The following is a 14,633-nucleotide window of genomic DNA, read 5'->3' as shown; positions in this document are numbered from 1 at the left end:
TTCAGGGAAAGATAAAGGCGAAAGCGAACGTTGGTTGCCGGAAATACGTGAGAAAAAGAAGGCCCCACCTACAATATTTTGAAAGTACTTAAGTTATTAGCTAGGAGGTATGGAACAATACAACAATATTTAAGTATGTGTTTAGAAAAAATATTGACTAGCAGTGGAGAAAAAGAACTAGGAAGCTTATCAGCAAGCCTATTGCCGGTATATTAGGCGATATGGTAACAAAGGACGTTAAAGGCAAAGTCAGGGAGGCGAAACCACCTCCTGGATGACGGCAACAGAAAATAAACCGACTATGAATAACTGCCTAAAACGTAAAAACGAAACAAAAAAGAACAATTTATGTTAAATAAATAAGAAGCTCTTTACTTTTCGAAGTGAAATCAGGATGCCTTAGAAAATGTTATAAAGCGAGGTACACCAAGAAAAAACAGCATGCACTTGCTGCAGTAAATCAAAAGAATCGATGGAGCATGATTTAATAGAGTGTGAAGACATCTGCACAGCTGTTGGTTTAGGCTCCGCTGGCCTGCTTGAAGCCGTTTAGGTCAGGGATAGCAGGGAGAACGCACACATGTCCGCACGAGAGATTAGTAAAGGGGCATGAGAGTTTTAGTAGCAGAAAAGTAGTGGACACCAGAAACAAGGGAAGCGCATAAAACAAAGTTCTCAATAATGGTTCAGGAAAGTTTGGTTCTGAGAATTTATTTATTGTTTATACAAATAAGATGTGTAGGACATTAGGCAAAATAAAAAGAAAAACTGATAAGCGTCCCCTTTTCAGAGGTGACGGACATCACGTCCATCTGTTCATCCATACATCCACTGCGGCCGTTAACACATATGAGATCTGATTCATGACTCTTGTCTGATGTGAGTGAAACCCATCGGGGAAAAGGGGCGAGAATTCACCCCTATTTTTACTCATAGGGAAAATTCACGGAGTGTAGGTCTTTTAATGGTTACAGACACAAATTCACCTAAAAACCATGGAGTTGAAACGCAAACCCATTAAGGGTTTCTGAGTTGGAAAGCTTCGAACTTCTAGAAAAAAATTGTTCCGGTGTGTGGATCGAATCTATTACAACGCCCATTCAGGGTGATTTCTACACCACCTGGACTAATTACAAGGCTCTGCACTGTGGAATCATACTTCAAGTTGAGGCACGCTTACAGAGAGTATGGCAAATAAGCTCGGAAATTAGTAAGGTAGGACAAATTTCACGAAAAGGAATAATTGTCATTCACTGTGTGCTTGTAACCTGTTAAAGACGAGAGATTAGCTGAGCTCGTCGAACGCTTTTTTGTTTTCAAGGAGGCCTGAGGACGATTTGAACTCCTGCGTTGCACCACCCTTTTTCCTGACGGTGCGCGTTTATTTTGTGCTTGTTGTAAATGACATCTGATGGCTCAAGGAACTATTAAGGAGTGAATAAAGTATAGAAGTAATACTCATTTATGCGCAGTGCTGCCCACCTTTGTTAAAGTGAGAAACTTTCTTCGTGGTGAATTACACCTTTATGACATAATTTCTTCACAGGGTTTTCCTTTACTTGGCATCAAAATCGTTTGCACATAAGTTTGGAGCATAAACCCACTTGCGTGTAGTGAAGCCAGCCGTTTTTATTGCTGTATAAAAAGACCAACTTTCTTTTCCTAGCCAACTTACGTTTCTAGAGAAATTATCCACATGATCTTGCTTGATATGAGCATAGCAAATCATTTTCAAGCAAAAAAAACAGAATTATTTTTTTGACGTTCTCTGTAAAACTTTGGTGCCGTCGTAAAGGTTCAGATAGCGTTAAGATTGAAAATAAACCTTCGGGTTTCTTTCGTAGCAACTTCTACCATTCAGATCTTCCCAGAACAGATCTCATACTTTTTGTAAATCTTTAGGAGAAATGAAAAAAGGTCAAAATCAATGTGCACTATCACATCTCATGTAAGGTCTTTCAGCCGCAACTAGCAAAACCGAAATTCTCACTGTGCTCCTCGCATTGACTTAGTTCAGGCGTCGACAATGCCGTGCTCGGTCGATAAAGCCTTTGCAGAAACACACACACACGCACACACACACACAGATATATATATATATATATATATATAAATCTGTGTGTGTGTGTGTGTGTGTGTGTGTGTGTGTGTGTGCGCGCTACTCTGGCGCTATCTCATAGTCATTGTCGCCGCACTACGCTTTTCTTCACTCTTTCGCCTTACCCTCCTCCGCTTTCCTCCTCATGTCTTTCATCCCCACTGCGCTCTTCGTTAGCTTTCATCTTTCGCTGTGCTCGTTTGCTCGGTTATGCCGATGCCAATGCTCGCCGCAGGAATGGGTGCCTAAGCGCTGCGGCACTATGAAACTTTAGACTGCACATCTGTGTTCATGCTACTCTTAATGGCCTCTCATAGTGATGGTGGCAATGCTGGAAAATAGATGAACACGGAACAATAAAGATGGGATGACGTGCTCTGCATCTTTCAGCATCCTTTATGTGTTGCTTTGTGTCACCACAACAAACACTATCTATTTCACTCATCTTAGTCCCGTATGTCACTTTGTGAAGCAGTATCATGATGACAATGCATAACTTGCAGAATGTAACTTTGTTCTTTGTAAAGACATCTCTACGTAAATATAGCTGTATGGCATGTTGAGGTCATAGCAGTTTGCTCTGTAGCCACTCCCATGTCAACTGGAAATTGTGTGCAGAATGTGACTGATTACCTGCTCCTAATTGTATTTTATTTTGGTTCAACTTGTTTTTTAGTGAGGATTATGCTTACAATACATCTTCTGGGGCAGCCTTGCTGACACTTTCCTTTGAAAAAGTGACTGAAATATCTTTCATAAGAGAAAAATGGGGTAGGAAGTATTTCAAGTTTGTTGCTTATTCCATCCTGAAAAAAGTATCCCTGTTGCCATGTTTGTTGTTATTATGCTGTGAACAGGAAGTACTGCTTTCATGTAGCAACTATATAATGCAACCTTGTTCCACATTGTACAGTACCTGGGTGTTGATTTGCTCTGGTTATTTTATATATTATATATATATATATATATATATATATATATATATATAATATTTGCCTGAACTCTACATGCATTGGAAGTGCCTAAGTTCCAGTTACGTCCCATTTCACCCTTTGCAAGATAGCCTGGACCTGAACTTGTTGCCACGGCTTCCTGAGAGAAAAAAATTTTGACCGACGACTACCATACTCCCTAATGCGAAATTGGAGCGCAGTCGTACACGCATTTTCATTTTGCGATATTGTCACGTAGTAGCAACGCTGAAGAAAGCAGCAAATCTGTGAATGGCGAGAATAGCGTTTTACTTGGCGAACCTGTGCCCTCAAAAATAGGCTACACTCAAAAAAAGAGAAAGACAGCTGCTAACACAGTCGGCGATCGTAAAAGATCTGATCAGCGGGTCAAGCGCGTCGGCTTTTATACATTAGTCAGCGAAGGATACAGACTAATCGCTGGTGTCCGCGTGTTCTACGCAATTCGCGTCTCGCCTACGCGCAGATTACACAAGGTTCCGTGACAACAAACAGCGGATAGAAGTATCGATAACACTCAAGAAACTTCCAAATACATGTCGGTGCGAGCTTCGCTGAGTGATAACATTTGTTAAACGATGAAACATGGTCAGCCGATGAAGATAAACAAGTACACCTGTCAAGGTAATGGCTGGCGCGGACAATCTGTCTCGTGAGGCACGACGCGAACGGAGCGCAGTTTGGCTAACTGCCACGCTAATCGGGAGATCGCGAGAGGAAGCGCGTGGGTGACGGGTGGGCGCCCTGCACAGCAGTCGGCGAAGACAGACCTCCGCTCATGCAGTGCTTTATTTCCTTGTATCGGAGGCTCGTCGGTGAAAAGGCGACGTGCGACTCTGGCCCCATCTCGTGGTCATCGTCGCGGCAAAGCCCGTCTAGCGCGGCAGTACGCTTTTCTTCTGTCATACCGTCCTGCTCGACTTTCCGTCTCATGCTTCTGCTGCATCCTCCTCCTCCACTTTCCTGCTCGCACTCTAATCGCTATCGCCGGCTTTCATCCGCACTCCACGATCGCTCCTTCATCCTAGGCTGTTCTCGTTGGCTCGGTTACTAGGACGCCAAGAGAGGACGCCGATGTTTACTGCGCTCTCAAACAGTGCGAAAAACGGGTCAAAAACGAGAGGACGGAACTAGGAGCAATAAATTCGTGATTTCGCACTGGAACGTGTATGTCTGTAAATAACCACTCACGAAAGCACAGTACCTCGTATTGCGGTGCCACTTCAGTTTGACTGATGCGACTACGCTATTCAAATGGTCTGAAAGAGGTCTTATATTTTCACTAAAATATTTAGTCCCATAATAAATAAAAGAGAATACAAGTTGATCTTAACAAGATGAAAATGACCTAATGCGGGTTCCGAAATTCGAAAAACTAAAAAAAACATTTCTGAGTTTACGTAAATTCGGCCCCGGAGATCGGCAGCATTGAGAGCAAAGTCCATTATCTTTCAGACTACTTGTCTCTCCGTAGGTTTTCCTTCATGCTTTCATGATGCCGTGCTCTATGGTGTCCAAGCTCGTACGATGCTTGGTAGGTTTTATATCAATTGTTGGTTCTATCATATACGCATCGGTTTGCTTGTAAGCTAAAGCGAAAAGCCCCTGTTCGCTGACCAGCTGCTTGACGAATCATCGCTAGTAGTGAAACCCCTAAACAGTAGACAAGCATACGCTGCCTACCTATCAACTATCGTGTGTTTAGTTCAAATATTCAATACTGTTTTCCATTATAATCAAGAAGACAGACTAATAAATACTCAAAGGATTACCAAGCAATCAAATGCATGATGAACCGGACAACCACATGCATGGCTACAACCTATACGAGAAAAAAAAATCACCTGCAGCTCAAGGCTCGGCTCTGAGCGATCGAGCAGCACGACGGGCGGCCAGCTCGCCCCTTCCGCAGCCAGGCTGCACGAGCTGCGGCCCAGGTCTCCGCGGGGATCGTCCAGGGGCTGCTGCAGCCCGTGGCAGGAGAGAAAGCCGCGTGGCAGAGGAGGCGGCGCCTTGCAGCTGCTGGCGGCCGACAGGGTCCTGACGCCGGTGCAGTGGGCGCCCTCGCAAGGCGCCGAACCCCGGCGCACGCTGCTGCCGACGCTCGTTCTGCGCGAGTCGCCCGCGCTGTCTGCCTTGCGACGGGAGAAGAGAAGGCGCTGCGCGGCCAAGTTGTTCAACACGCTTCCAGTCGACGGCGAGAGAAGGCACGACTCGGAGAAGCAGGCCGAATTGTGGCGCCTGGGAAGAAAACAAAGGGGTCGGACATAGTTACGCAAGTTTAAGGTTAGCGTGAGTTCAAAGAAGTCACAAGCGAAACACAGCAATGTTAGCGTGGTTCAAAATAAGATGAAAAATGCGGGAAAAAAAGCACGGGACGCAAACGAAGTATGGTGAGGTAAAGCCGCTTAAACTTCATACAGTAGCGGCACGTTTTGAAGAATGCCGCCGGCTCCTCGCGCGCTTTGGCCGAGGCTGACGTCGCGTCGCTATTGGCCTAATACCATCACGTGGCCCTTCGCACCTTGAATCAGAGCCATTTTTGCTCGCCAAGCGTCTACAGAGTGGCGAGGAGCCCATGTTGGCGCCGTTGCTACGCTCGAGCAGTGTAGGCGGCGCCACCGTCGTGGAGGTTGCGTGAAAGAGAGGAGAAACGAGGAGGAGTGAAGGCGGAGGAGGAGAGCGTCGCTACTTTACGAAGCTGAAGGGATTTTATAGTGAGGTCGACATGAACGCCATCTAACAGTTTCTAATTGAAATCAGTGTCGAGGTATGCATAATAAATGATACGGATCCAACGTATTGCAAGAATTTGGGCAAATAGCAAGCATTTCGCGAAAACTTGGCTCTTCTAAGCTGAGGGACTAGCGGCACCTGTCGGCAAGCGGGAAAAGTACGGCAAACGACTGGCGAGCGAGGCGGGAAATGGCATATCACGTGATGACGATCGTTCGGAGCGGGAAGACGCCCTCGCCGGGAGCTGATCCTTCAATCTGTAACCATCGTTAATAAATCCAGTTGTTTTTATCACCGGCCGTGCCACTATGTGCGTCAACCACTGACATGGCGGCGAGTATCCGTTAACGACACCAACGCGGACAAGAAACCGGAAAACATGCCACATTCAACGTGAGTGAACGACAACGGCAACTGACATTGCCGTACATGCATAGGATCATGACGCGACGAGCACGCAGCACGGCGTATGGAACCACGGTGTGAAGAATAAGCTGAACGAGGTCAACGAGGCTGGGCGAAAGCGAATCAGGACGTGCCTGCCCTCCACGGTGTCAGCGGACGAGGTACCATTCCCGAAACGAAGCACGGCGTGCAACGAGCGCACGGACGTCTAACATGGCGGATCGAGACGACGAAGCGATGCACTCAACGCTCAACGACGAGTATAGGAGTGATTAGCCGTTCGCAGATGTGCAACGAAACATATTTTTCTCTGAAACCCCCACGACAACACGAACGGTAAACGCGTACGGCACAACGGAGCTCAGGATACCCGCGACGGCGATGCAAATGATGGCGTGACTCTTGAAACGACAAATGGGATCGCAAGGTAACCCAGTCAACGCGTTTAACGGCGACAACGCTACACTACCGGTCAACGAAAGCGCTGCAAACAATATCCCTACAATGCCTGACCTCACAGCAAGTCTGCCATCGTTCTCCGGAGCAGAAACCCAGGCGAATGGATGACTTCCGTGGAGAGTATGCGTGAGAGATGGTCATGGAATGACATGGCTACGCTAAACGCCCGAATTTACAGACTTCGTGGACGTGCAGCACCTTCGCATCGCACGGACGGCGTAAGCCTAAAGAGTTGGGAAACTTGGGTAGCGGCTCTACGAAAGGAGTATGACATGCAGCCACTGTTCTGTGAATGGGTGGAGAACGTCAACGCACGGCGACAGAAGGAAGACGAAACCGTCACTTACTACACGCCCGAAGCGACGACCACATTGTGGACTGGTTAATTCAGGGTATGCAATCGGAAAGCGCAAGGCGTGTGCTCGCGGCGTTCCACGACCTGAGGAAAAAGAGCGTGTCAGAATTCATCAACTATGAACGACAATTCGACAGGCGCATAACATCGACGAGAAGCGACGGCACACACGTGAAGTCATTCCCACGAAACGAGGCCCCGAAGAACGCAATGAAAGGTAGACACCCGCAAGGCAAGCCTGCGAGACATTTGCGCTTGCTGCCTTCAGCGGAGGCACCGCGCGAAGGACTGCTCGAAACCCGACTCACGTACTGAGGAGAAGGTAGCCGTCTCACGACGAAAACACCAAAGAGCGGCGCGAGAGCAGCGCACCAACCGCATCGTGACGGCGCGCTCGTTCAATAACATAATCCTTATACCAACAAAGATAAATGGCATAGAGACGTAGCACTATGGGTTACGGGATCAACAGCGACTGTAGTGTCATCGGCGTTTGCAATAGAGCATAACTTCGATGTTGTGCCACACACGCATTGCACGCTCACTCAAGGCACCATTTGGAAACTTAACAGCTCCTGTCGGAGCAACCCAAGGGCACATCGCCATCGAGAATGCAAGCACAACCATCGATGTAAAAGGGGTGAACGACTTACCACATGACGCTGTCATAGGGACTGATTGGCAACAGTGCATCAAATTCGATTACATCGAGCGATGCACGAATGTAACACATACGCCTGAGTGGATAGCGAAAAACAGCTCGCAAGAAGCGCTTGAAGTGGAACATCGAATAAGCGACAACCCACAACAGCCACTGAGCAACAATGAAAACGAAGCCCCTGCAGCATGTGTGGAACCGTTGCCGTAAACAACTTCCACAAGCAACGGAGTCCCAAGCTTCCACCACCGTATGACGTGCGACCTGAGATATTACAGGTGCAACCGGCATATTTCACTACCGACGAAACAGAAAGGATAAGGTCAGTACTCATCGCAAACATTCATGTCTTTAAAAGCGCTGGCAACGAATTGCGTCTCTGCATGCATGCCGAGCATACAATTAACCTCAGCTATGAGAAGCCAGTTCGTATGCAACGGTACACGAGTGATATGAACAGAAAGTTCGTAAGGGAAGAAACCGAGGATTGGCTGAAAAGGGGCTTCATCCGCAAGTCGAAGTCGGCACATGCCTCACCTGTGATTGTTGTGGACCAGCCACACCACGAATCGACACCAAAAGTATATGCGTAGACTATCGCTTCCTGAACGCGAAGACCATCAAACGGGCTTACCCAATTCCAAGAATCGACACACTACTTCGCAAAACTTTATGTAAAGAAAGCTTTTCTCAATGTCTCAATATGCGAAGGTCACATCGAGAAGGCAGCATTTGTGACTGAAGACGGACACTATGAGCCAACACGCATGATCTTTGGCTTGTGCACAGCACCGTCAACCATGCAAAGCATCATGGATGAAGGATTGCAACCGCTCATCGACAGCGGACCTGTCATTGTGTATATGGATAATATGCGCATCTTCACTAATGATATCGAGCAACAAATCCAAACTGTGGATGTCGTTTTGAAGACATTGACATACCTGAACGTACGCGTAGACTTTAGGAAGTGCACTTTCGCTGCTGACTATCAGCTTCCGAGTGTACATAATTTCGAGAGACGGAGGTGCCATAGTCCCACGACGTACGAGTGCAATAAAGAACTACGGTCAGCCACGCTCAAAAACGGAAGTGTGATCATTCTTAGGATTGACGTCTCACTACAGGAAGTACATCAAAGATTACGCGAAGATCGCTCAACCACTGACGATTCTTACGAAGAAGGATGCACTATTAACATGGACTGCCAAATGCCAAACAGCTATTGGACATGCTGAAAGAGACACTGACTGAAGCACGAATACTCGCAAACTTCGACCCAGCACTCGCGACACAAGTTCACGTCGATGAATTATATAGTGCGTTTGATGCTGTCCTTTCGCAGAAACACTCGGACGAACCGCGCTTGTAGAATACGCAAGTAAAAAGGCGTCCGACTCACATATGCACAAGCACTCAACAGATTTGGAGGCGATTGCGGTTCGCTGGGCCATGTCAGACAGATTTCACCAGTACCTCCAAGGGCTAAAGCACTTGGAAATATACACCGACAACTGGGTGTTAGCGCGCATCATGTCAAAAAAGAATCCGCAGAGGCGATTCGCGCGTACAGTGCTGAACCTGATGTCATACAACTTTACGATTAGCTACTCGTTAGCCAAGACAAATTTCATCGCAAATGTGCTATGACGGGACCCAGAGAACTCAGAACCAGGGGCGTAGCCAGGCAAGGGTGGGTGCTTATGGGGCGTCAGCCCGCCCCCCCTCTCTCGAAATTTTTTCGGGCTGTCATGCACCGCCGACCAAACCAACCCCCCGCGCAGGAAATGATGCTGGATTTTGCCTAGAATGTCTTTTTCACGCTCAAAAAGACATTTGAGCGCGAACATTGCAAACTCGGGCTGGATTTCGCTCCAACGCCCATGCACCGCGAGTCACATCACAAAGTTTGATGGGAGTTTTGATGGCTAGCATGCTGGTCGCGGCATCTCGCGGAGGCCGCGGAATCTACGGGGCGAAAGGATTTCAATTATGGGCGCAAGTTCAATTATGTCACTTCTTTCGCAGAAAGTATTGGGCCACGGGTTTCATTTGCCGGATAGCCTTATTATATTATTGCCATATCAATTATATTGTCACGTGGTAGTGACGTATAAAGAACGCAGTAGCAATACTGTGGAAGACGAAACTAACATTTATTTGGCGAACCTGTGCGAACAAAAACAGGCTACAATTAAATAACGGCGACAGCGGCGAACACAGTCGGCGATCGTGAAAATCTGATCAGCGGGTGAAGCACGCCGGCTTTTATACACCAGTAGTCGAACGTTCCCGAGTATTCGCTGGGACCCATGTGTCTTCCATAAAGTTCTACACCATTTGCGTCGCGCATACATGGATTCAGATTACACAAGGTTTGGTGACACACAGCGGATGGAACCACCGATAACATTCCAGAAACTTCCTATACATGCAGGCGCGTCCTGCGCTGTGCGATAACATTTGTAAGGCCGTGAAACATGGTCACCTGATAAAGATAAACCTGTGTACGTGTGAGTAACCCCTCTTAAAAAGCATCGACCCGATGCTGCAAAGAAATGAAATTAGTAAACAAAACCACCCATTGCAAAGGAACGAAAAACTAAGGAAGTTCGTCAGCGTGCATAAAAGGGTTTAAGACGCACCACGTGGACCACTTCAGATCATGCGTGGCGCCGCTGTGAATGCGAAACGCCGTGTGGCACGACCTCATAGTCCCGTTCGCCAACACGTCGGATTTCCAGGTAGGGTCTGAAATAGCGTCGCAATAGTTTCTCACTGTGTCCTCGGCTTACTGTTCATGTATTTGATACCTCGACAAATGCATAACGAGGAGGCCGAGCTGCAACGTGAGCTCCACCTTCCCCCTTCGAACAAAATTTCTGGCTATGCCACTGCACAGAACGTCTTCATCCTGAAAGCTCAAGATAATCGACTCAGCAGAACGCAAAGAGATGACCCTACGCTTGCTCACATCATCGATCAAGCTCAAGCAGCAACGGATCGCACAATATATACATGTACACCTGACAGCAGATGGAGAACGAGAGAGTCATCGCATCGTAGTACCAGAAGGCCTAAAGCAGTCAGTTCTGACGTCGTACCACGACGAGGATGGCCATGGCGGTGCTTCTCGGACACTCCGAAAAGTCCAGCAACGCTACTTCTGGCACAGCACGAACCGTGATGTTGAAGACTACGTGCGAGGATGCAAAATGTGTCAAAGGTACAACGCTAGGACAGGAGCAGAAACCAGTTCGCTAAACCCGCGCATCCCAAGGCAGTCACCATTCAACACCATTGCCATGGACCGCGTTGGGCCAATAAAAAGTGAGGACACCAACAAGTATTCCATAACGGCTGATGGTGTCACCGCGAGATTCATCACTATGCGCGCCATACCCGCAAGTCAACGGAACATGTGCTACGTTTTCTTGATGAGGACATCGTATTCACATTCAGGCAGCCGGAAACTATATTAACAGACATAACTGAGTGTTCACTTCACGAGCTGCAACACGTTACCTCACAGAGAAGAGCATCTATCACAGGTTGACCGTACCCTACGCGCCCGAAATGAACGCTCTTGTCGAGTGTGCAAATGCAAAAATCTTGTCAGCGCTCAGAAATAACTTAAATGGCAACATGGACCACTGGACCGAATATCTAAAGGAAACAACGTTCCAGGTGAACAACCATCCGCACGTTGGTCTGCAAATGTCACCGTTTCAACTGCTGTACAATAACCGCCGTGGGTACTCAGTGGCTATAGTGTTGGGCTGCAGAGCACGAGGTCGCCGGATCGGATCCCGGCCTGGCGGCCGCATTTCGATGGAGGCGAAATGCGAAAACGTCCGTGTACTTTGATTTAGGTGCCCGTTAAAGAATTCCAGGTGGTCAGAATTTCGTGAGTCCTCCACTACGGTGTCCCTCATAATCATAAAGTGGTTTTCGCAACTGTCAGCACCGACGGAACCACAAGACCAAGCAGAAGCTAAGCGCGAAGATGGACGAACTACACTAATCGACTACTTGCACGAGGTCAAGCGCAGGTACGGCACCAAAGGCAAACCAGCATCTTTCAATGTGGGTGATGAAGTTTGGTTCCATAAAGGTACAAGACCAACAAAACTAAAGCCAATGTACGACGGACCCTACACGGTCACAGCAGTGGAGAAGGAAACGTACACCATCTCCAAGGGGACAGGACAAACAAGGTTGGCTACAGCCAGGCAGCTAGCGCATCTTCACGCACAATCCGATTTCAACCGTTCAACCGGACACAATCGCAAGCGGCATGAAGAAACAACCCGGGACTCTGACAAGAATGATCACGTTCAAGCGCAGTGTGATACGTGCGTCAAACTCCCGCTATACGAAGGTGAACAGATGCCGTTTCGAACAGCTGACGGTCGGCCACGACGAAAGAAACCGCCGCGGTGGTCGAAGACCACGTCGCAGATTATTGCGAGGGCGCAATAAATGGAAGATCCGGCCGTTTTAGCTGAGGGATTAGCGGCACCTGTCGACAAGCGGGAGATGTACGGTGTTAAGAATGGCGAGCTGCAAGGAAAAATTGCCACCCAATTACGACTGAGGGACAAGGCGCGCATCCCCCACTCTCCGTCACTGCAGCAAGACTGCGTTCGAAGAAGCGGGCTTTGTGCTGAAAACCGCCCCCATACACCAGCCCCATCTCGGTTGTGACGAAACGGGTTCGACGGACGAACTATTGTGCCCGAGGTCTCCAGCGCGAACCTGATTTCGCTACGCATGAGCAAGCCGCGGCGGGACAACGAGCTACCCAGGATGTCTCCGAGCTTCCCGGAACGACTCCCCTCGGTCGTCGACTCCAGTCCTTCGCACCTGTGTGTTTGCGTGTGTGTGTGCGTCACCTTGTCGCGGGAGGCGGCTAGATTTGCGATGACGAAACGAACATTCGCGGCCTTGTATCGCCGAAGGACCGAGCGTTTAAAAATGGCTGTTGGGCGGAGGCGCGACACACTTCTCTCGTGCAGTCAGGTTGGACTGACACACTTTCTCTTGAGCAGTCATGTTGGACTGACACTTTTTTTCTTAAGCAGTCATGTTAGACTGATTTAATTTCTGTAAATAAACCCATTGTCCTCGTTCTCGATGAGAAGCAGTTCTTCCCTTCATCAACGTCCTCAGCGTGTTTAAGTTGGACGACGGCATGGGCCAGCTACCTTCGAATTCATGCCGGACTCCAATCTTGGCAACGGATCTCGAGCGATGGGATTGAGCCCCCAATCCTGACAACGGCAAATGACTGGCGAGCGAGGCGGGAACAGGCATATAATATGTGAGGACGAGCGTTCGGAGCGGGCAGACGCGCTCGCCGAGAGCTGATCATGCAATCTTTAACCATCGGTAATATATCCAGTTGTTTTTCATCATCTGTCGTCACATCATGTGCGTCAACCACTGACACTGTGCATCATCCTTTGGAGTTATGCGAAGCGTTACTAAGAGTACCAGCATACATGTGTACCGGCAGTACACGTGTACCTAGGACGTTAGCAGCAGGGCATTGCAGCAACAGCGATGCCACAGTGACTTATGTAGTGTACTCCGGTGAAGGGGGAACGTTCCAGCCTGTTACGTTGTAACAAGGCTCGACTCACGAAGCGCTGCAGTGTCGCACGGCGTCTACCTAGTGATAGCTGCTGCGAATAAAGGACTGTAAGATGTGGACCAATCTTGAAAGTGATGCAGTGTAAAAAAGCGCCTTAAAGCGCTAGCTGTCACGAGAAAATAATGGGGAAAACTGTTATGCTGTCGTTGCTGGATGCTACGGAACGTGACGCATGTATAACACAGTGTTACAGTTGACTTTTACTCGCACATTTTATTCCTGCATCTGTCCTCTGTAGAACTGGCGCCTGCGCTCGCGCTAGTTGGCGTTGGCACGAGTAAAGTACGCATGCGTCTGTGGCCTATGCAATGGGAGGTCTATTCTAGACATTCCGCCATTTTCTTCGATGCGTGACGTAGGCGCGAAGCGTACAAAATGGCGCAGTTGGCCATGTTTTGCTTTCGTAGCGTGACTTGATTTTTTGCCTAAGAAACTAAAATGAAGGCACCGAACCTAACGTTCTTGGTAAAGCAAAACGGTTTTCGTCCTCGGTAAAAAATAAAGCAGCTAGATTAAAAGGAAACTTTAGCTCTTGTGTTCCTATCTAAATACACGTAAACGGGAATGCGTTTTTCTCGGCAACCACTGCCCCAAATTTGCGAGGATTGTTGCATTTAAAAAAAAAGCCTATATTCTAGTGAGTGTTGCTTTCAAATTTTTGATTCAGGTCGTCAATTTCTTATTTAAGGTCGCCAAACATCAAAAATTTTCAATAAACAAAACTATGAAGTTTACAACTCTAACGCAGCAACGAAAAATTATGTCACAATTCAGTGAATTGCATATAATAGTACGTCTAAAGCGGTCAAAATTGACATGTTAGACATGAATCTCAAAAAATGTTGTAATATTGAAATACAGCTTTCGTAGAACCCTTTGTTAACAACGTAACGAACTCAGATAAGATATAAAATGACCTATCATATTTGTCCTTATTCAATGATCTAATGGGTGCTCTTTACAGAACCGCGATATCTGTTCTTGATACAGAGTTATAAATTTGTAAAATTCGTGCTTCTATTTGTTTGAAAGTTTAGAATTTTTGAATATCTTTTTAACAAAATTTAAGACCTAAATGGAAATTCCGCTTCTAACAGTCATTAGAATTTAACTTCTCTCTCAAGTGTAACATACTTCACTCAAATCAGCCCAGGGGTTATCCCAGAAAACTTTTTTGCGTTTTACATATACTTCAATGGGCCGCGTTGGAGTTCGGCCCGAGCTAAAGCTTCCTCTTAAAGCCTACGATTGCTCCGTCGAAAACGATTCTCACTTCCATCGCCTGCTGCATACAA

The 14,633-nt window shown here is 47.5% G+C and overlaps 1 protein-coding gene across 1 annotated transcript in view; it reads right to left on the bottom strand.

Moving 5' to 3' along the window:
- The window catches only part of LOC126523456 (uncharacterized), a 106,503-nt gene that overhangs the window by 57,360 nt on the left and 34,510 nt on the right, over nt 1-14,633 (bottom strand). The window contains exon 4 of the mRNA XM_050172064.3: nt 4,914-5,310. Coding sequence (XP_050028021.2) covers nt 4,914-5,310 — 397 coding nt within the window. The remainder of the gene's footprint in view (nt 1-4,913; nt 5,311-14,633) is intronic.

This window comes from Dermacentor andersoni, chromosome 6 (genome assembly GCF_023375885.2).
Source record: "Dermacentor andersoni chromosome 6, qqDerAnde1_hic_scaffold, whole genome shotgun sequence".
Lineage (NCBI taxonomy): Eukaryota > Metazoa > Arthropoda > Arachnida > Ixodida > Ixodidae > Dermacentor > Dermacentor andersoni.
This window is presented reverse-complemented; position numbering and strand designations above follow the sequence as displayed.